The 21,170-nt window shown below is 50.0% G+C and overlaps 1 protein-coding gene across 8 annotated transcripts in view; it reads left to right on the top strand.

Moving 5' to 3' along the window:
* The first annotated feature begins 17,066 nt into the window (after nt 1–17,066).
* The window catches only part of FUBP3 (far upstream element binding protein 3), a 57,346-nt gene continuing 53,242 nt past the window's right edge, over nt 17,067–21,170 (top strand). For 5 of the 8 annotated variants that reach the window (XM_050926143.1, XM_050926141.1, XM_050926138.1 and 2 more), the window contains exon 1: nt 17,274–17,411. In XM_050926143.1, coding sequence (XP_050782100.1) covers nt 17,325–17,411 — 87 coding nt within the window. In that variant the 5' untranslated portion in view covers nt 17,274–17,324. The other 3 variants (XM_050926135.1, XM_050926134.1, XM_050926142.1) reach the window with 2 other exon arrangements.

Raw genomic sequence — 21,170 nt, 5'->3', positions numbered from 1 at the left:
GGGGCCTGACTCAGCCAACAGGAAGTCAGTGCTAATCTTTCCATTGACCTACTGCACTCTGAGTAAGTAATGTTCCTCCAGTCCTGTTTCTTCCCCCAAGAGGTCCCGAACCTTTGCTAAATCTTTTCCAGCTAGTCTGGCACCATGTGGGCCCAGAGGAGTCCAGTGCATTTTGGGATGCCTCTGACTGGTTGGAAGATCTGACCAAAGCAGCCGACTGGGTTGCCTCAGAGAGAGCAGCAGGTGCAACTGTCCCCATGTAATATCAGCAAAGGTGGGAGGGTGCTAGGGGTCAGGCGAAGTGGGTTATGGGTGGTCAGGAGGCCTGTCTTTGGGGTTTTTTGCCCACTCAGTGAGCCAATCTGAGACTGGCCATGTGGGTAGAAACTAGCTGGAGGCTCTACCAGCAACTCTGCCTCCTGCTTTTCAGTCTTTCTTGCTATTTACCAGTGATTTTTGTCCTTGGCCGGCTTAATGACTAAAAGAGATTGTATTCTACCACAGCTAGGCAGCTTTCAAAGGGAGCGTGGCACACATTCTACGGGGAACAATGCCCGAGTTTGCTAATTCTGTTATATTTTATTGGCGCTCAGGTCCCATCTGGTTGCCACAGTTTGCTCCAATGTATCCTACCATTATGCTACCACTTGCCTGTCTGAATTATTCTCTCTCTCTCTTCTTCCCCCTCCTCTTCTAGCTCTTTTTTTTTTTCAGTTTCCCAAAAGCCAAGCAGAACTTGATCAATAGCGTGATGTCAGATGTGTTCAAAACAGACCAATAAAACCTAATGCATTTCCCTTCTTTGTCTGTCAATCTCTCTAGTGCCTAACATTTTCCTCTCAAAAAGCCACTTAACACACATCAGCAACAATCCTACACAAAACAGCCACTTGTTGGCTAATTGTGCTGCGTACCTACCCACTCCAGTGCTCTCTTTCTTGGGCTGCTTTTGGGAGGCCCGATCCTGCGTGGAGCTGGCAGGTTCTAAGAGCCCTCAGCTCCGAGCAAGAGGAAATGGGAGCTGAGAGTTCTCAGCAGCTTGCAGAGTTGGACCCTTTATTGTAGCCCATGTAGATGCTGACATGGAAGGATGTGCGGTGGAGATGAAGGTTCTGAACCCAGCTATGCCGTTGACTCACTCTGTGACCTGGCATTTAGCTTCATGGCCTGTGTTTTGCTTCTTTGTGCCCTGAAAATATATGTTTGTATGTATGTTTTTGTGCTTGCTTTTTGCTCAGGACTGGCCCACCCTGGTTTCCAGGAAGACTCCGTGGACAACAGGAGATCTGGGAGGACTGTGACATCACAAGCACCCAGGCCATGGAGCCTAATGAATTGTGAGGGGTGGGGATTTTTATCCGGAAGGCTTCCATAACGTTTGTGGCTTTTTTACTAAAACACCCGATGGACAGTTGGGAGATAAGCTCTCTCTGTTAAGACTCAAGGCCCCCGTACGGCTGCAGAGATGGACTGACCCTCTTCAAGGCTGAAATCTGGGTTTCATGGACATCAGCGGGAGCTTTGCCATTGACTTCACCGGCTCCAGGACGTCACCCCAGGTCTCCAGCAAGATATGACACTTGATATTGCTAAGAACACTTTTCTGTGTTTAAAGGGGCACTGAGATGGGGCCTACGCAGTGGCCAGGGAAGGGTTAATGGGCTGCTGTGGGCTCAGTCATCGCTGCCCCTGACACCTGTGGTAGGTGACAGGCTTGGAGGGAGGTGTTACAAGGGGAGAGCCCAGCTCAGCTGGGAGCAGACCAGGAAGGTGAGCTCATCTCCAGCTCTGGCTCTGAGACAGAGGCCTGGCTAAGACATTGCTACCTACCAGAGCCTTGCTCAAGGAAGGCAGGTCCCACCCAAGGTCCTACCTGGGATGTCCCTGGGAGATGGCTGCCTGTCAACTCCTGCCTGCAGCAAGGCCTGACACAGGATGGTTGTTTGCTGCCAGTGCCTTGCTCGTTGCAGCAGAAAAGATTGCGGCAGCCAAATAAACCCCTTTTGTTTTGTTACACCTGACCTAGGTCTTAGTAATGGTTTGTCTCGAGCCCAGGAGTGGCCAGGTCACAAGCACAGATCTCTGCAAGGTGACCTTTAACCCCAGACTGTTACACCTCTCTGATGTCATGGTGCCAAGGGGGACGAGACCAGCCCCTGGGTGGAAAGCAGCTGGCTCCAGCTAAAGTGAGCTTAAGCTACGAAGGGGAAAGCACCTCAAGGTCATGGAAGGAATGCTAGCCTCTCCTCGTCCATTGCCGCCATCTGCCCTTCACTTCTGAAGGCAGCAAACGGCCTCTGGGGCCTCCTGGACTCATTGCTGTTCCACAGCTCCCCACAAGCAGCATCAGCTAGAAATGCTGCTGTCTTCAACTTGCTAGGGGGCCGACTCCTTTCTCATCAGCGAGGTGATCAATGCGTTCACAATCCCCAGGCTAGGCTACCATCGCCTGTTCTACCTGGGGATGGGGGTGAAAGCCATCTGGAAGCTCCAGCTGAACCATTATGCAACAGCCCACCCACGAGGTAATAAGGACATACAGGGGCATGCCCCACTGGTACCCTGCATTCTACACTGCCTCCCCATCGGATAACACACAGGTCAAGGTCCTGCTGCTCAAGGGCCATGTGTCTCTCCAAGATCTGCCTCTGTAGCCATGATCAACAGGGACAGTAATGTTCTGGGAGCTAGTGGCACACCCTGGACTGTGGAACTCCTTGCCACTGGAGATCAAGATGAGCCCAGGGTGCTTTATCCATAGATGGTCAGATAGCTTCACTCAAGCCTCTCTTCAATAACCGTGAGCACCTTCCCCAAGACTAGAGCAACTAACCCCACAAATTCAGCAAAAGGATGGCTTGTCTCGGCCTCTCAGATAGTTGTTTTTTAATCTGTGTGTACAACACCTAGATTCCATGGTGATAGGCACATTATGAGTGCATAGCCTAGGTATAATGAGATGGTGATGGGGTGCTGGTTGGTTCAGGTGGTAGGCAGAAAGGAAATCTTTCCTCTCCTGTTGCTGTAAATCAAGAGGAAGTCACCGCTGTAAAATGGGTGTGTGGGAGAGGAGAGTCAGGCCCAGTCTTGTGTGTCAGGTGTGAATGACGTGCAGGTGAGAGACAGATGTTAGCAGCTGTTGGGTTGTTTGGTGGCCTGTGTTTGAAGTGAGTTGATTGGTGTCAGATCTGTTCCTAATGGACAACTGTGCAATCTACAGAGCCCCACCCCCAATCCCTGCTGGCCCCTTGGGCAGACTCAGTGGAGAGGTCAAGGGCTGAACCAGCTGGGCTCCTCTCTCACCCATAGAGGTGGCCTTTCCAAATGTCACAGTCAGGGTGGAAGCATGTTGGCTGGGGGAAGGTCTGTGCTGTTACTGCTCTACCTGTTCTGTGGCTAAGGAGAGGATTTCAGCTTCCAGGGCTGTTAATCTGGCAGCAAATCTCACGGCTGGGTTCATTGTAAGCTGAAAAACATGCATGTGGGGGGCACTGATTACTTTATTCCCAGGAGAGAATTTTGTCCCCTCATTGAGATTCATTGTAGTTGAGGGAATCTCTCCAGACCATGGCAAAAACCCTCAGCTGAGAGCTCTGGCTGTTTTCCAAACACAAACGGTGCCACTAGGGGGCAAGAGACTGGAGTCACATGCAGTCCAGGCAGTCTTGGGCTTTGTGGAAGAAAGAAACCCGTGGACCCTTTCAAAAGGAGAAACACTAACAGCCCAGCCTGACTTCTTAATGTCAGAGCAAAATGCACCACGGTTCTGCAAAGACAAATAAAAACTAAAGCTGGTGGGGCCAGTGTGAAAGCTGCTAAGCTAAGCTGGCAGGCACTGCAGCACTCAAACCTCAGCCAACTGGCTACTGCGCAGCAGATGGGAATGCAGCCCGGAAATCCCCCGGGAGGGAGCATCTCCACTGGTGGAATACACACCTGGCTTGGAGCTCACTTGCCCTGGGAAGGTGTTTTAATGTCACATAAAGGTGGCAAGGAGAGGGGTTTAACCCCACCCCATCCCCGTGTGTGGTAGTCTCTTAAGGAAGCCAGGAGGGCAGTTTGGGTTTGTAATTCTGGCATGTGTTGGCTGCTGTAGCCTAGCTTGGAGCCCTCTTACATTCAGCAGCATGTAGCCTGCTCACGCCTCTTGCCCAAGCGAGTGTGGTGAGCGGAGGAGACAGGAAAACTGGTCCTAATCCCACTTCTGACAGTGACTCACCAGGAAATCCTGGGCAAGTCACTTTGGGACAAATCAGCTAGCGACATTCGATGTCTCCTTTACTGGGTGCCCAACGTGAGACACCTAAGGCCCGATTTTCACCCAATGTGCTGAGCTCGTCTGAAAATCTAGCTGCTTTGTTGAATGCCTAAGTGGGAGCTGAGCTCTACTGAAAATCTTGGCCTTAGAGCCTGATGTTCGAACTCCTGCTGGTCCTCCTGACTGCATGTGGGCTAGGGTGTGATCAGGACCAGTGAAGCCCCCAAAACCTGGGGTGTGTTTAAAACTGTTGGCAGTGGTCTCTCGGTGCCACAGTTTCTGCCCGTGTGGGTGTCTTGTGAGGCTTTTTTCAATAATAGAGGTGAAGTGCTTTGAGATCCTGGAGGGCGCTTGGGACCAGGCAGTATGTCAGAGATCGCTTCATTTCAGACACAGTGCGTAAAAGACACAGGCAGTATTTCTGAAGGCATTCATCTTAATAGGGTGCCAACCCCCTTTGATGGCTTTGGACAATTGGGTTTAGCTTTGATTGTCAGAAAACAACCCAATGCCATCCACGAATAGCATTAGGAGGTGGGGCCAGTGGGCCACCCGTGGGTGGGGAATGGAGAAATGGAGCTGAGGGTGGGAGGAACAGGGGGGATATGGGGCAGAGATGGAAGGAGGTGACATTGTGGTGATGGAGGGGTGGGGTGGGGGGGCAGTGAGGTGCAAGTGGGGAGGAAACAAAGGGGGGAGTGGAGAGAGAGGGCATGAGAAGGAAGCACCCAGGGAGGGGTGGACGGGAGCTGGAGTGTGAAATGGAGGGCGAGGACCCTGGAAGGAAACAGGAGTGAGGAGAATGGAGTGGGAGTGGGGAAGGGGGCAGTGGGCCACACAGCAGGGGCATGCAGGAATTAATAAAGGCCTGCTTTGCTTTCTAGGTTGTCTGACACCCTGATGCCAGCAACAGCCAGCTTGGTGACAACTCCACAATGACACCCTGTCTGCGCTCCAGCACGGCGTCTGCAGAACCTGCTACAGAGCCCGGTTCAGTCGGGCCAGGTCCATGTTTACGGTGAGTAAAATCTCTACTCCGGTGACAGTCTGGCAAAACAGCTACGTTCAGCCTCTTCGTGGGCCTCCTCCCCCCATGCAATTGTCTGAGGTTCAGTGAGCTGGTCGCCACCCAGGTCAGAGAGGAAGGGATTAAGTACAGCCCGCACCAGCAGAAATCAAAGGATTACAGGTTTGTTGCGGGACGGTCCCATCTGTCACACACACAAAGACATCCCCCCATATCTCTGGCCTCGACTGTCAATGAAGAGCCACTACATTAGAACTCCATTAGGAGAGAGACTAGCCACAGCAGCAGCAAATGGCAGCTGTCAGGGCACCATCATCTATGTTCTAATTCCTTGTATGCTCTCAACAGCACTTAAATAGCAGTTCTACCTACTGGGCCAATTTTGCATCCTCCTCCTGCTGCTCTCCTCCTGTCTTTAAAGATACAGCGCTCTCCTTCCCTGCTCTGCTGTCTCCTCCACCTGGCAGCCCGGCTCTGTTCCTGCTGGCCTTGCAGGGCCGGCGCTACCATTTAGGCAGCCTAGGCAATCGCCTAAGGTGCCAGAATAAATGGTGGGCGCCGTTTTGCCAGAGGGGGCGGCAGGTGGCTCCGGTGGAGCTGCCGCAGTCGTGCCTGCGGACGGTCAGCTGCTCGCGCGGCTCCGGTGGACCGCCCGCAGACACGACTGCGGCAGCTCCACCGGAGCCGCGGAGCACCGGACCCTCTGCAGCCACCACTGCGGCAGCTCCACCGGAGCCGCGGGACCAGCGTGCGAGGCGGCGAAATTGCCATCCGCCTAGGGTGCTCCAACCCCTAGCGCCAGTCCTGTGGCCTTGGGTGACGTTCTCCTGTCAGACCCTTGTCCTCTGCTAGAACTCCTGCTGGCATCCTTCTCCACAAGGAATGCATGTGTGTGCACCGCCCCACACTTGCTCACTCTTGGAGCCACATGTTAACACACAGATACCATTATACCTGCCCACCCCATGTTCACATGCCCACTCACACAGATGCACAGTTGCCGATGCACTCACTCACATCTCTCTCACACACACACACACACATTCACACTTGCTCAGCTATTTGTCCAGAGGCACATGCACAGTTGCAGTCACACAGTCGTACACACTGCGGTAGACACATACACTTGGAGATGGCCAGTCACACACATTTGCAGCTGCATAGTCTCACGTCCCCACACGTGACCCCTCACTACAATTAATATGAAGATTCATCGATTCCAAGGCCAGAAGGGCCTATTGTGATAATCTAGTCTGACCTCCTGTATAACACAGGCCCTAGGACATCCCTGTAATAACTCCTCCAAGTCCAATAGCTGTGGCTGAACAAGCATATGTCTCTTAGAAAAAGATCTGACTTTGATTTTAAAATGTCCGGTGATGGAGACTCCACCGCAATCATTGTTGAGTTGTTCTAATGATTAATCACCCACCCTGTTAAAAATAGCTAGATATTTGATGCTAGCAACATAGGTGCTGGAGCTATGGGTGCTGGGGTGCTACTGCGCCCCCTGACTTGAAGTGGTTTCCATCATATACAGGGTTTACAGTTTGGTTCAATGGCTCTCAGCATACCCTGTATAAAAATTGTTCCAGTGCCCCTGGCTAGCAGCTGTATGGACTGCACTGTATGAGTTTCCCTGCAGCAGACACCCCTTGATGGTGGCCCTTCTTTGAAGAGATGGCAATGGGATGGTGTCAACAGGCCATCCCCACGAAGACTGGGAGAGCCTGGATGCAGAGGACTTGGGAGCTTTCCTGTAGGCACTGCTCCGAGTTGTTCCTCACCTGCAGAGAAAGAAGCTCTGGGGGATTGGTTCTGCTTTGAGCAGGGGGTTGGACTAGATGACCTCCTGACGTCCCCTCCAAACCCTGATATTCTATGATTCTAAGCTAGGCTAAGTAAGAATTCCTACACAGCCTGTGTTCCTATACCACAGGGCCACTCAGAGGATTCAGGGGGCCTGGGGCAAAGCAGGGGAGCTGCGGTGCTTGTACTCACTCGGCGGCGGTCCGGGTCTGTGGCAGCTTTTCGGCAGTGGGGGGCCCTTCAGTCACTCCGCGTCTTTGGCAGCACTGGAGGGCCTCCTGCCGCTGAAATGTTGCCGAAGACCCGGACCGCCACCGGGCCATGGCTCGGGGGCATTTCAGTGGCAGGGGGCCATTTAGTCGCACTGCGTTTTCGGCAGCACTGAAGGGCCCCCCACTGCCGAAATGCCGCCGAAGATCCAGACCGCTGCCAGGCCAGGGCTTGTGGGGCCCTTGCGGGGCCCAGAGCAAATTGCTCCACTTGACCCCGCTCTGGGCAGCCCTGCTATACCATGCCTGGCAAGGGAAGCTAGTCTAGGGTATTTCCCACTTTCCACAGCCTGAGTTCCTAGGCTATTGCCTACGCTGCCTCCTACTGGGATTGGAGTGGCCACACGTTCGCCCACAGCCACCCTCCTCGCCACAGTCCTCCCCGTGCCTCCCACTGAGAGAAGCGGGGGCTGGATTAGCCACGAAATTGCTGCTGCCAGCACTGCCCACAGAGACTCTTCCGTGGCCAGGTAATCCAAACAAACACTCTGCAGATAAAGACATTGCCATCGTGCTCAAAAGAAATAACTAATTTCTCCCCACATGATCTCAAGGAGTCGGAGCGGTGTGAATAGCGAGGCCCAGTGGCGGTCTGACTGGACTCCCTGGAGCGGTAATTCTGAGGATGACAAACACAAGCCAAAGGAAAGTGTTGAAAAATAGGCACTTCCCGCAGCCCTGAGCAAAGGAGCTATTGCAGGGTTTGGAAATAACCAAGGCGAAAAGAGGGAGAGGGAGGGGTATTTTCTCATTGAGAACAAGTGAAGTGCCAAACAAGCTGCTATTAAGGTGGCTTGAAGAGGCACAGGGGAAGGGTGTACAGGAGCAGAGAGAGAGCGGGGAAGAGGGCAGAAGTGGTGGGAAGGAGAAGGGATGGGGAAAGGGGATGAAGAAAAGTGGGTGAGTGGAAGATGGTTAAGGAAGAGAGTGTGAATGGCAAGGGGAGAGCGTGTGAGCGTGGTCATGGCACAAGATGGAGAAAACGGAAGGCGAGAAAGAGCAGAGAGCAAGAACCGGCGTGAAACCGCTCCTGGCAGAACTGCCCCCTGCAAGGCCCAGCTTTCCTCCCCTTCTTCTCCCCCACGAGCCGAGCTTTCATTTCAAAAGGGACACTTGCCCCCGCTTTCCCCTGTTCTCTCACCACCTTCTCCCCCGCCAACCACCACGGGGAGAAAGAAAGAAAGAAGGAAAACAAAATATCTACAGTTGTCGAGAAAAATAGAGGCAAACATCCATAATTTTCTCTGTGGGGCTTTGCAGTAATTGAGCCATTTGGATAAAAATAAAGGCAGCAGGCCCTTTAGGTAAGAGGAGCTTTTGCAATCCAAGAAGCCTGAATTATGCTTCTTGTATCACTTTAAATCCCCCGCCCCCTCACCCCCCTCCGCCTCCTCCACGCGACAGCAAACCACTTTTCCTTTTCTTCTTTTTTTTAAGTACCCTGTCAAATGTCCTCAGATGAGCAGAGAATTTCAGCTGTCACAACTAATTCTGCGTTTGTCTGTCTGTTTGTCTGGGGAAGGGGTGTGTTTTGGGGGTAGGGGGGTGGATGGCGGGATTAGAGGAGAGGGACGAAGGAGGAGGGAGACGCATCGTCGAATCACTCATGTCTGGCGTTTTTTGTTGTTGTGATTATTACAAAGGGAAGATTTACATCAGAAATTTGTTTCTGGAAGTGTTTAAGGGCTGTAATTTCCTCCTTTTCAATTGGTGCCTGATGTTTTCTTATTGCCTCACCTCGCTCTCCCCCTCCAGTGCCGAGCTGTCAGCCTCCTCTGGGATCTGTTCACACATGGTACACCCTGGGGCTGCCACCTCTGCAGCCCTCCTGACCACGCTAGAAGCCTGTGGCACTTGGCTTGCCCATGGGCCCAGGGCCTGGGCTGGCTCTCATCTCAGTGAAAGCCCATGCGTGTTAGTAGGGGTGCAAAACAGCAAACAATTTGGCGCACTGTCTCAACAGTGTCTGTCTGCCCAATGTTTTCTTCTGCTTCTCCTCCTCCCTCTCTCCCACTCGCCTTTTTCTGGCCTATGTGATCCCTTCCACACTTAAAAACATGTGGTGGGAGCCGAACAATCCCTCCGCACCATGGCTTTAGAGAGGTGGCTGTCGGGCTGCCTTTGTGCATTCTCAGTTTGTACAACACCTAATGCACTGGGGGCCTAGCCCGACTCCTCCTTGTCCTCCTCATCCCCAAATGGCCAGAGCAGGACGACGGAGGATGTGGATGGGGCTACCCCCAAAAAACAAACAGAGCCTCGGCAGTACACCAGAATTGCTGGCGTCCCCCTTGCGGCTCTCCAGCCGGGCTATGAAGAGCACAGGGAGGTGGGGGTAGTTTAACAAGTCAAGACCGGATTTCTTTTTGGAAGATGTACTTTAGTCGAACACAAGTTATGGGACTCAGTACACAAGTAACCAAATGACATTCTATGGCCTGTGACATAAAGGAGGTCAGACTAGATCAGCGTTTTTCAAAGTTCGGGTCGTGACCCAGTCCTGAGTTGTGGCATGTCAGGCACTGGGTCGCTCTGGTCAGCCCTGACAACCAGGATGTTAAAAGACCCATCGGCGGTGCTGCCCAGCTAAGGCAGGCTAGTGCCTACCTGTTCCGACACCGTGCCCTGGCTTTTAGGCAGGGGGGCCACAGGGCTCCATGCACTGCCCCTGCTCCGACCACCAGCTCCGCACTCCCTTTGGCCGGGGCTGGAGGGGGCAGTGCCTGCGGGCAAGAGCCACATGGAGCCACTTGCACACCTCCACCTAGGAGCCGGACCGGGTGCTGGCTGCTTCTGGGGCACAGCATGGTCTGTGGTGCCAGGACAGGCGGGAAGCCTGCCTCTGCACTCTGGCTGTGCCGCTGACCAAGGGCTGCTGGAGGTAAGTGCATGCCCCAATCCCCAGCCCTGAGCACCCCCCAAACCCAGAGCCCCTCCTGCACCCCAAACCCTTCATCCTTGGCCCCACCCCAGAGCCTCCACCCCCAGCCCAGAGCCCTGACCCCCTCCCACACCCCAACCTCCTGCACCAGCCCAGAGACCCCTCCCACACCCTGACCCCCTCATTCCTGGCCCCACCCCACAGCCCTCACCCTGGCACCTCAGCTCTAAGCCTCTCCCGCACCCCAAACCCCTCATCCCCAGCTCTGTTGGATTGTGGGCATCAACAATTTTCTTCAACTGGGTCCCCAGGAAAAAAGTTTGCAAACCACTGGCCTAGATGATGTCTATGAATCATGGCAAGGAAGAGAGCAGAGAAGCCTTTGATTCCCACTTATTCTCCTTCCATTTGGTTTGCATTCATAGCCTTATTTTGTCATTGTATCTTAGCTCTTCAGAGAGTTGTTTACCTTCTGTTCCTTCTCCGCTGGGTCATGTTTTTTAAATGCAGCCCTTCATACCGTCCAGTAGAAGGTGGACCTGGGCCCAGACTCAAGAAAGGGACTCAGAATAGTGCAGATCAAGTATCCTCAAGGCCGGATGTACCATCTGGGGAGAAGTAACTAGCACATGGCACATGCACTGTTTTACAGTATTGCGAAACCTAAACATTCAAAAAGAATGAGTCAGGCTCCCAAAATTCATGACAGTGGCTTAAAAAGTCACGAGAAATTGAACAATAATCAATACGAGGGTTCTTTTTAGGTGTCTTCTGGTGTGGAAGACTTTGTTTCACATTTTTCAAGCTTTTCTCTAACGTCATAAGGGCTAGAAACTTTCTTTATAAAAAAAAAGAAAGAAAGCTGAGATTCTCAGCTAGTAACATGATTCCAGCAGTTGGGGGATTTAAGAGACCTCCCCTCCCCCAAATCACAAGCCTTGCAGTGATATCAGTGCTGCCAATGCTCATGATTTTATTAGCATACAAGGCTAGGCTCCTTTGCTTACAGCAGCCTGGTGGGCTTAAGGGGACACACCATTGCAGCCCTGTTCTACCTTTATGTCAGAGGAAAGGTCTGGCTCCTACAGCACTTTCTGAAAAGAGCAGAGGATTGGCCAGTAGCTTCCTCAACATCTCCCTCTCTCTCTCCCACTCAAACAGAATAGGCGCTAAGGCAAGTCCAGGGAGGTGTGCCGCGGCACGGATGGCAAATGACGAGTGAGACCATGCGGAAGGTGAGCAGCTGCAGTGTGCAGCTGCAGGGGAGGCTAGTGACCAGAGGTCGTAGGAGGCTGCCCAGGAGGCGTGTGGCTGTAGTCAGTGTAGGGCTATAGCAGAGGCATGTGACCGGCGCTGGTGTGCAGCCGTACTGCAGGCAGGTGACTGTAGTTTGTGTTGGGCTGTGCAGGAGGCAAGTGACAACAGGTTGTGTGAGGCAGTGTAGGAGGTGGGAGACGGTTCTGTGTAAAAAGGCGGCTGCAGAGGCTTGCAGAGCGACTCAATCTCACTGCACTGAGGAGGGTCACTGGCTGGATCACTGTCCCCAGGGCTGGAGTATAGTGACGGGGCTAAAGAACCCAGGACAGTGTCAAACCAGTGCCCACCTTGGGAAGGCAAGACATGATGGGAAGGAGTGGTGTAAGGGGAGGGGTGATGCCGTGAGAACAGCTCCCAAAGGCCACCCTGGGAGCAGAGTGCCTTTAACTTGGCTCAGGTGTTGGGTCACTCCCCGTAGCTGAAGAGCGCTTGTCATAGGTCAAGCCCAGGGGGTTATTCTCCATGAGGGACTGCCTTCCAGCTCCAGGCCTGGGACACTAACTCCATGGCAGATGCCTGTTCCCGGCTTGCCCTTTTCTTCCTGCTTCACAGAGGACTTTTGTTCCAGCCGGCTCTGTTAATTAGAGGTGGGCTCAGTTAAACGTCCAGTTTCACCAGAGAATAGCAGAGACCAAAGAATAGCTGCCACGCTATGCAGTCAAATCTGCCCGCAGCCATCTCTCCCAGGGTCAGAATTCACACACGGTAACTGGGGATGGGCTCAGACCAAAACCAAAGATCCAAACAGCTACTACCACTGGTGGAATTTGGCTCCAGATTTGAAACGTGGGCTCCTTTTTTGTTGTTGTTGTTATTATTTATCATTTAATATGTATTACATATTAATTACTATACATATGAATTAGTTTCCCATAGCTAACATTTATGCTGCAGTAGCGCCTAACGACCACAATCAGGTCTGTCTCCATAGTATTAGGCACTGTACAAACGCAGTAAGTGACAATACCTGCCTCTAAGAGCTTACAACCTACCGTTATGTATAATTGTAATGCGGCAAAAAACCCTGGTCTTTAATTGATGAGTGCTGCATGCTGGCCTAGTTCTCAGGGTGTTTTCTGCATTGACCTGCTAAACCCAGGGTTCTGAGTTCAATCCTTGAGGGGCCACTTAGGGATCTGGGGCAAAAATCAGTACTTGGTCCTGCTAGTGAAGGCAGGCGGAGGACTTGATGACCCTTCGGGGTCCCTTCCAGTTCTGTGAGATAGGGATAGCTCCATAAAAGAAATGGAGTGGGGGGAACTGAACAGGAGTCTGTCTGGAACAACGGCAGGAAGGGCAAGAGTGGCTGAAGATAGTCGCCTCTCAGCAAACGCTGACTGTTCAGGGACAATGGCAGAACTAGGAGCTTTGGTTATTTGGCCATCTCTCCAGCTAGCCTATGCCAGAGTGGCCCCAGGTGTTTAGCTGGTTGAGGTGGAAAACATTTTTGGCACCCCCGTTCCCACAGCAGAGCACAAATAAATAGCCAGCCCCACCCCCACCCCCCCCAAAAAAGGCAGAGCGAAGTTGGTGCCTAAACTGACTGCTCTTCTGGGTTCACCAGCCTTTTCCTCTCCCAGGCCAAACCGATTGTGTTGGCCCAGGGCCAAGTCTAGGGGCAAAGGGTTAAAAAGACTCTCCCGAGAGGGGGAGTAGTTGTCTTGGGGCACGACAATCAGACCCAGGTGCCTGCTGGGGTGTCTGGAGAAGCTAAGCCTGCCCTAGGTCACCGGCACGGGATGGTAGGTCCTTAGGCAATAGAGACAACCACACAGACTTGGTTTACAGTCCTTTTCTCTCAATGCATTGTTCCTATCGCTGCAATAAACAAGCCTTTCGTTGAAGAAAGCTCTTCATCACCGTATGCCGCTGTCATACCTGTAAAGCTCAGAAGGGATTACACAGAGCTCAGGGCATGACCAGACGGAAACTTGAGGAGCCTATTTCTCCTGCAACTTTGTGTAGTCCTTTGCAAAGTGGGTGTGAAAAGCTACCAGCTCAAAACAATAGCATTTTGTACTCACTTTGCACTGATGTAAATAACTGGATACAGTGCAGGGAAACAGGGACTCAGGCCCTAGGAATATAAGGAAAGCTTCCCACTAATTTCATAGTCATTGGATCAGGGCAGGCCCTGTGACTATGGTACAGGGTATCTATGCAATGCAGAGGAAATCAATAAAGTTCATAGTTCATAGTTTATGCACCTCTGTTCTGAGTGTCAGTGCCTTGATGTAGGCCCTGATCCTGCAAACACTTACGCACTTGCTTAACTTTACTAGTGTGAGTAGTCAAGGATGAAGGCCTTAACTTGGGGGTATCTGTGGAATCTTAGAAATCTTTATAATAATTAACAATTAATAATTCTTAAAGCTCCATAGTGAGCATAAAGGAACCGTACCCATGGAAACCCGGAAAAAGAAAATTAAAATCTATTGAGCACTTACAGGGAGCTTCATAGCATCTAGGCATTTAGAAACCTTATTATTTGAGAAGTGAGTGTGTGTGAGAGACAGAAGAACACATGGTCCCTCCTCCAATGAACATACAGTCTAAGCTACTTACTCTGCATAAAACCCCTTGCAAGGTTAGATCGAGAAGAGGAGTCAGCACTGGTCAGAATGCAAGGATCATTCGTGCATGACGTAATGGTTGTGTGTAGAATACGCTTGAATGTCCTGATCTAGGAATAATCCTTGCATGCTCTTTGCTTTCGTCCTTGACTGATTTGGCCTTGCATCATCTGTGTGTGATCCTTGCACTTTTGCTGGCATGTGGTCAAAACCTGATGTCCTTATTCACACCTTACTCCAGCAAATTTCTCATTTAGTTCAATGGGCCTGTTGTCTAAGGATTGAGTAAGAACTTCTGGATTTGGCCTGGAGCTGTGGGTGGGTCCAGACCATATTCCATAACCGAGCTACTCTTGGAGTCCTCATATAATCCAGGGATCTTGATAGACAGGATATTCAGGCTTTCAGAGAGCATCACTTGGCTGAGACAACAGTTGATGTGTAAACCATAATCATGCCAATGTAATACAAATCCCTGAACACCTAGAGCAGTGCCACCTCTGAGGTCTGTCAGTCACTGTTGTACCTGAGTGTAGTGGACACAAGTCTCTGACATGATGTCGCTATGACTGATGTGTCTCTCAACATGCCGTGGCGCTGCATGTTCACACATTTCACACTTGAATCTTTAATCTGGTTTTAACGCACATTAACAAATGCCACTGGAAAGTCTAGTGCAGACATGATGCAAACATTCCTTACTAGTGTTAAACAAAACTTGCAACAACTGTTTGTTCCCTGTTGTGATGGGTCATCTGCCCCACACAGAACTGGAAGGGGTTAAGGTGCCCAGGTAGGCCTATTAACTCCACAGGCTGCACCTGGAGGAGAAGACAGGGCAGACTGGGACCTACTTACTGATAGCATCCAGCTGAGGAGGAACAGGAAAGGCCTGTATGAAGCTCAGGAGCTGAAAGTAGAAGGGGGTTGCAAGGAAGTAGGTTGCAGTTGCTTCTTGGGAGGAGGGTTTCTCAATAAGGGGCTAGAGCAGTGGGTCTCAACTCATGGGCCACTTGCAGCCCAGTCAGCATGCAGCTGTGGCCCATATGACATCCTCAAGGCTATGCAGGTAGGATATATATTTTGTGGATGTGGCCCATGCAACACACATAGAGAGCTGCATATATAACCCACAATGGTAAATAGGTTGAGAAGAACCATTGGGCTAGAGGGTAGTCTACAGTTACTTCCTGAGAAGAGGGAGTTGGGAGGCTGACAAACCCAGAGAGGGTGGAAGGGTGGAAAAGGCTCAGGGAAAAGCAGTAAGGGAGGACAGTGCAGGCCTGGGTTCCCCTACCAGTTACAGGGGACATGGCACATACCAGGCAGAAGTAGACTGCCTGGGATGATTTGGTCTGGGAAAGACTTTGTTACACTCCCCCTGGAATAGGGAACCATGTTGTGACCTGGCTGAGACACAAAAAGGAGACTGCAGTTCCAGGAGCAAGAGGGGCTGCAGGATGAAAGGATGGTGGGAGAGACCGTGAGAGGAGGGTGCAATGTCTGGCAGAGCTAATTTCCAGGATGGCCAGGAGGAGGTGCCACCAGTGGTGAGTGGACCCCCTGACACCTGTCAAGACTAGAATGTACAATCCTGTTAATTAACATCTGTTAAAACATGACTACAAATTCTAATGTTGACATCTCTTTTAACAGTGCAGATTCTGATCTGGCTATTTTAGTGTCTCTGAATCCATGACTGCAACATATATTTTAGAATTCAACCAACCTTTAATAGGATAGGAATAGTTCTGCCTTGGAAGCTAGATTCTCAGGATACATGCATGAGAGGTGACAAGGAAACTGGAGCAATGGAAAAAGGAGGAAAATGTATTTATTTTCATCGGAAAGCCCAGAGACGCGCATTGCTAATTGCTCCGCTGGGATAGCTTGGAATGGGGATGTTTAGGTGGGTAGTACTAGCCAGTGTCATGTCAGGAGTGAGTGGGGATGCTGGAGAAATGCCTGGGGACAGAGCAGAGTGACTGGACATTCTTAGGCATCTTGCATGAGCAGAAATAGTAATTTAGGCCCATCCATAGCAGCCCCAGACAGCATCCGTGGAGCAAAAAGGCTCTTTTTCTGGAAAATAGTTCTGTGCTCATAGGCTCTGCTATCCACAGATGGTGACTTGCACTGCAACACACTAATGCAATGGCTGTTAACCTTTCCAGACTACTGTACCCCTTCAGGAGTCTGATTTGTCTTGTGTGCCCCCAAGTTTCACCTCACTTAAAAACTACTTGCTTACAAAATCAGACCTAAAAATACAAAAGTGTCACACCCACAGTATTACTGAACTCATTTTTACCATATCATTATAAAAAATCCATTAGAATATAAATATTGTACTTGCATTTCAGTGTATAATATATAGAGAGAGCAGTATAAGCAAGTCATTGTCTGTATGACACTTTGCTCATGCTTTGTATGTAGCCTGTTGTAAAGCTAGGAAAATATCTAGATGAGCTGATGTACCCCTTGGAAGACCTCCCTGTATGTGACTGAGAGATGCTGGTCTAGGGTTGTTTTTTTTCTTTCTAATAGAACAGCAGCAAGAACCACATTGCATCACTGTGTCACATTATGATGCCCTGGGGACCCAGCCATGATTTGGGGGCCTTGTATGGGGGAGGCAGGGGTTGCACAGACCAAATTGTAGCAAGCTGGGACACTTCATGGGCAGCCACCCCTGCTGGCTTGGTATAAGTGTGTGATATGCTGATGACTCATAGGACTGGACGGGACCTCGTGAAGTCCTCTAGCCCAGTGCCCTGCACTCATGGCAGGACTATATGATCTAGAACTGTCATGGTCATTAATTAAGATGCTAATGAGCCACGCTATAAATAAGGCAGGGCAATGAGGCGAGTGGCTCTCCCTGGGATGGGTGAGTGCGGGCCTCAGTCCACGCCTCTCCCCATAAGGAGCCATGTGGAGCCAGCGGCGCACGGGAAGCACCGCCCCCGAGCAAGGGCTGCACGCGCCGGAAGCAGCCTCGTTCTGGCGGGGCGCTTACGTCATTGTGAAAGCCCCCTACCTCCGAGGCTTGAGGTTCCCTTCCCCCTCTGTTTCCGGCGGAAGTCTGGGGCCTTTCCTTTTCCGGGTACGGGTGCCCAGGCGGCGGAAAGAGGCAGGCAGGACGGAGCGGCGGCGGCGGCGGTAGTGGTGGGGGTGGCTGGCGCGTGTAATGGCGGAGCTGGCGCAGGGGCAGAGCGCGGCTCCAGTGGGGATTAAACCCGAGGGCTTCGCCGACGCTTTGCACCGGGTCCGCCAGGTAACGGAGCCCGGGCACAGGAGGAGGCCTCGGAGCCGCTGCTAGGCCTCGGGGCGGGAGAGGGAGCGGGGCGGCCCGGCCAGGTGGTTAGTGGGGCACAGGGTGGAGCGGCCTGCGCCTCCTTCTGGGGAAGGGCCCGGGGGGCTGGAGCGAGGGGGGAGTGGGGATGGCTTGGGCGGGCGCGCTGGGCGCAGCCTGGGTGGGCGGGGAGCGCTGGGACAGGTTGTGGGGAGCTGGGGAGACTAGTCCCGTGGGTCTCTCAGGCCTTGTTCACCACCCGCCCAACTTTCTCTCTGGAAAAAAGTGTCTGTGCAGCGCCTTGCATCACCCAGGAGACCAGAGTGCTTCTGAAAACAGCTCCCCTCTGTAGTAATTAGGACGTGTGGGGTGAGAGGGGAGAAATAAACCCCTAAGGGGTTTATGTGGATGCAGGGTTGAAGGAGGTCAGACAGCTAGAGGTGCAGGTTCTGTGGGCTTTTGGGAGATATTGTTACTTTGCAGTTCAGTAGTTGGGCTTATGACATAGAAAGTGGCTATTTTGTAAAGAAATACTAATTTACAACATTTTCCTTGGTGGAATGAATAGAAATAAGCATTCACATGTTTTTTTTTTAAGGGTTCTTAAGACTAGTCTAGACAAGTCAATTTAAACTATAATATAGGGGAAATACTGTATTTATAATTAGCGGTTAGCATCCATCCCAGAAGAGGTGGAAAAGTGTAACTTCTGTGATTCTGAAACAAAAACATTCAAAGATTGGTGGAGAGGGTTTCAAATCCAAACAACTTTTCTGCATAAAATCTAGGGTGGCTGAGAAATTATAGTGCTCCTTAGCAGCGTGTGAGTTTATGAAAAGTGATTTCAGAGACAAGTGGCCACTGCCTTGTGGGTTTTGCTAGTTGTGCAAAATTCATTGCTGTGTATTCATCATCTTTCTCATTCCATATTTATCGCAGATGTTAAATGCAACTTGTTCATTGTGGTTATTTACATCCCAACAGGACATAACATGGCTAACTACTAGAAGCAAGTCTTGAAGATTCTGTGTGGTCTTACTGTCACTTTCCAGTGTTGCTGGGGTGGTGGGGGATAAGATCTCCCTGTTGCCCAGCTCCTGGAGAAATAAGTTGGATCATAAAACCTTTCGAGCTATTGTTCTAATGAAATGAAAAGGCTCACCATTTTGTACAACTCAGTCATAAACCCAATATGGTAGCGAATATTATTTTTTTAATCTAGTCTTCAGAGAATTGTGCAAAGACACTGGCTGTTTTAGGTAGCACGTCATCTACTTTTTTCAGAAAGACCAAAATGATCTGCGACTTACTGCTTTTCAGCTGTTGATCCAAAGCACCACATCTTAGTCATGTTTTACAATATGCAATAGGTAGCTCTCATCTGCAGTGACCCAGACAAGGCTGCAAATCAGATTTTTCAGTTTCTACGACAGCTGTGTCAACTTGACTGTACGCTGATGTCTGAGTCTTCCTGTTAGCATCAGTTTGTTAACCTTTAGAGGCTGTTGTATTGGGAAATATCGTAGACACATGTCATAATCTGGACCTCTTACTGAAGGCCTCCAGCTGCCAAAAGTCATTTTGAGTATTTGAGAATGTTTTCTGCCTGTACTTAAGTAATGGATGGACTTTATCTTGGACAGCCTGCTCAGGTAGAAGAAAAATTTCCATTATTTGCTGATCATTTGTGGCTTTTTGAAAGGAAACTGAGTACCTCATTGGAAACATACTGAACTCATACTGAAATGCACCATTCACTGGATCAATAACAAGTTAAATGTGAAGGGGGAATTTCTGTGACTGTATTGACCCGGGTATATCAGTGAAAGTTGATCACTTATCCTATATGGCTGCCCTGTCAGATTTGTGGGTTATGGTAAGATTGTTCCACACTCTTGTGCCCAGAGAAAATGGAGCATTAAACTCCATTAATTGTAAATTGGCTTTTCTTTTATAGAGGAATGAATAAATTGGTATCCCTAGGCCCAGAATGTACTGAGTTACTCTAGTCTAAGCTTTTAAAGTCTTCAAAGCCATCTGCTTCAAATGAAGTGTCCTAGAAACAGTATGCTTTACAGGCCTTTATCAATGGACATACATTTCTCTGATAAATGTGGGTTCCCTCAAGTTTTGGTAGTTGAGTAATTGGTCTGCAATTCTGTAAGATGATTGTATGCTGCCTGGCTTGACAGCTTTGTTCAGTGTGCTTTGGGGGAGGGGGAAGAGTTCTTGATTCTGGGCAAAAAGTAGATCTTAAAATCAAGCTCACTACACCTCTGCCCTGATATAACGCGACCCGATATAACATGAATTTGGCTATAACGTGGTAAAGCAGTGCTCCGGAGGGGGGGTTCTGCACACTCCGGCGAATCAAAGTAAGTTCAATATAATGCGGTTTCACCTAGAACATGGTAAGATTTTTTTGGCTCCCGAGGACAGCGTTATATCGGGGTAGAGGTGTATCTTAATAGCTGTGAAGGGCATTTAGTAATTGAGTACAAGTAGTTTGGCTTGTGCCCAGGTGTGATGTGACTAAATCCTTGTCGCTGAGGTCTCAGTGACCAATATGAAATGAGGTGGTCTTGGTTCACTTCCTAGTGGGCAATTGTGTACTTCACAAATCCAACTATCACAGTTCACACCTCTGGTGTTCTTGTTGGATGGAGTGTAGAGACAGATTCTGCTGTCTTGTCCCTAAAGATGGTGTCTAAGATTTTGGTTGAAATTAGGAAAGTTTGCATGGTACTTGTCCATGCCATACCTCTTCTGTAGGCAGATATCATTGGGGGGAGGGTGTATTTCAACAATATGGTACCTTTTTATGAACTGTGTTCACTTAAAATCATGCAAACCATAGAGCTGCTACAGCTCTGCTTTGGCCCCTGGGTTATTGATGTAAATTCCCCTCTCTTGTGGTTTTGAATCAATTTTGAGCTAAAACTGCATATACGACTGTTAATCTAAATATGCTGGAGGTCTACTTTCACTTCTCATATAGGTTATAGTATTGTACATCTGGGTTGTACCATCGGTATTGTGGGCAACTAAATATTCAGGTCAGTAGACCTGCAGGATGATCAGCCACAGTAACTGCAAGCTTAGACATTGTGAAATGATCTAGCAACCACAGAAGTCTGTAGAACCTTTCAAAGAAATGAGTTGTGTTGCTTTATTGGGTTGTCCTAGGTGAACTCTCTTTCTTTTTTATAATAATAGTGTCAAATTTCTGATACAAACCTACAAACCAAAAAATTATTTCAAATGTATGCTGAGGCTTTGAGACACATGTTCTCCCTGCCCTCCATAGGGGATCTGAGATTAGTGGATTAGCAGACTGACACATGCAGTAGCCAGCCTACATAGGGAGGCTGCTGATACTGTAATTTGGAATTGTATTGCTTTTGTGTGTTAAACACTTACATTACTTAAAGGAGTAATACAACTTGTATTAACAACTTGATTTATTCCCTTCCCCTCCTTAACAGTCTCACCTTGTAATAAATCATTCCTGTTCGTATGGTGCTAGTCCCTTCTCCACGTGCACACGACACTTTTGCTGTGAAGTGATTTGCATTGTAAGATTACATCATAAAAATCTAAATTTGAGAAATTAACCAGATACTTACTAGCCAGTGGTTTAAATTAGCTATCTAGAGGAAGACACAAGGCAAAGTTGGCGGCCCCATCGTTGATGTGATGTGATGGGTAATGGGCTGGTAAGCGCTTGTCCTGCCAACCTTA

Source organism: Gopherus flavomarginatus, chromosome 17 (genome assembly GCF_025201925.1).
Source record: "Gopherus flavomarginatus isolate rGopFla2 chromosome 17, rGopFla2.mat.asm, whole genome shotgun sequence".
Lineage (NCBI taxonomy): Eukaryota > Metazoa > Chordata > Testudines > Testudinidae > Gopherus > Gopherus flavomarginatus.
This window is presented reverse-complemented; position numbering and strand designations above follow the sequence as displayed.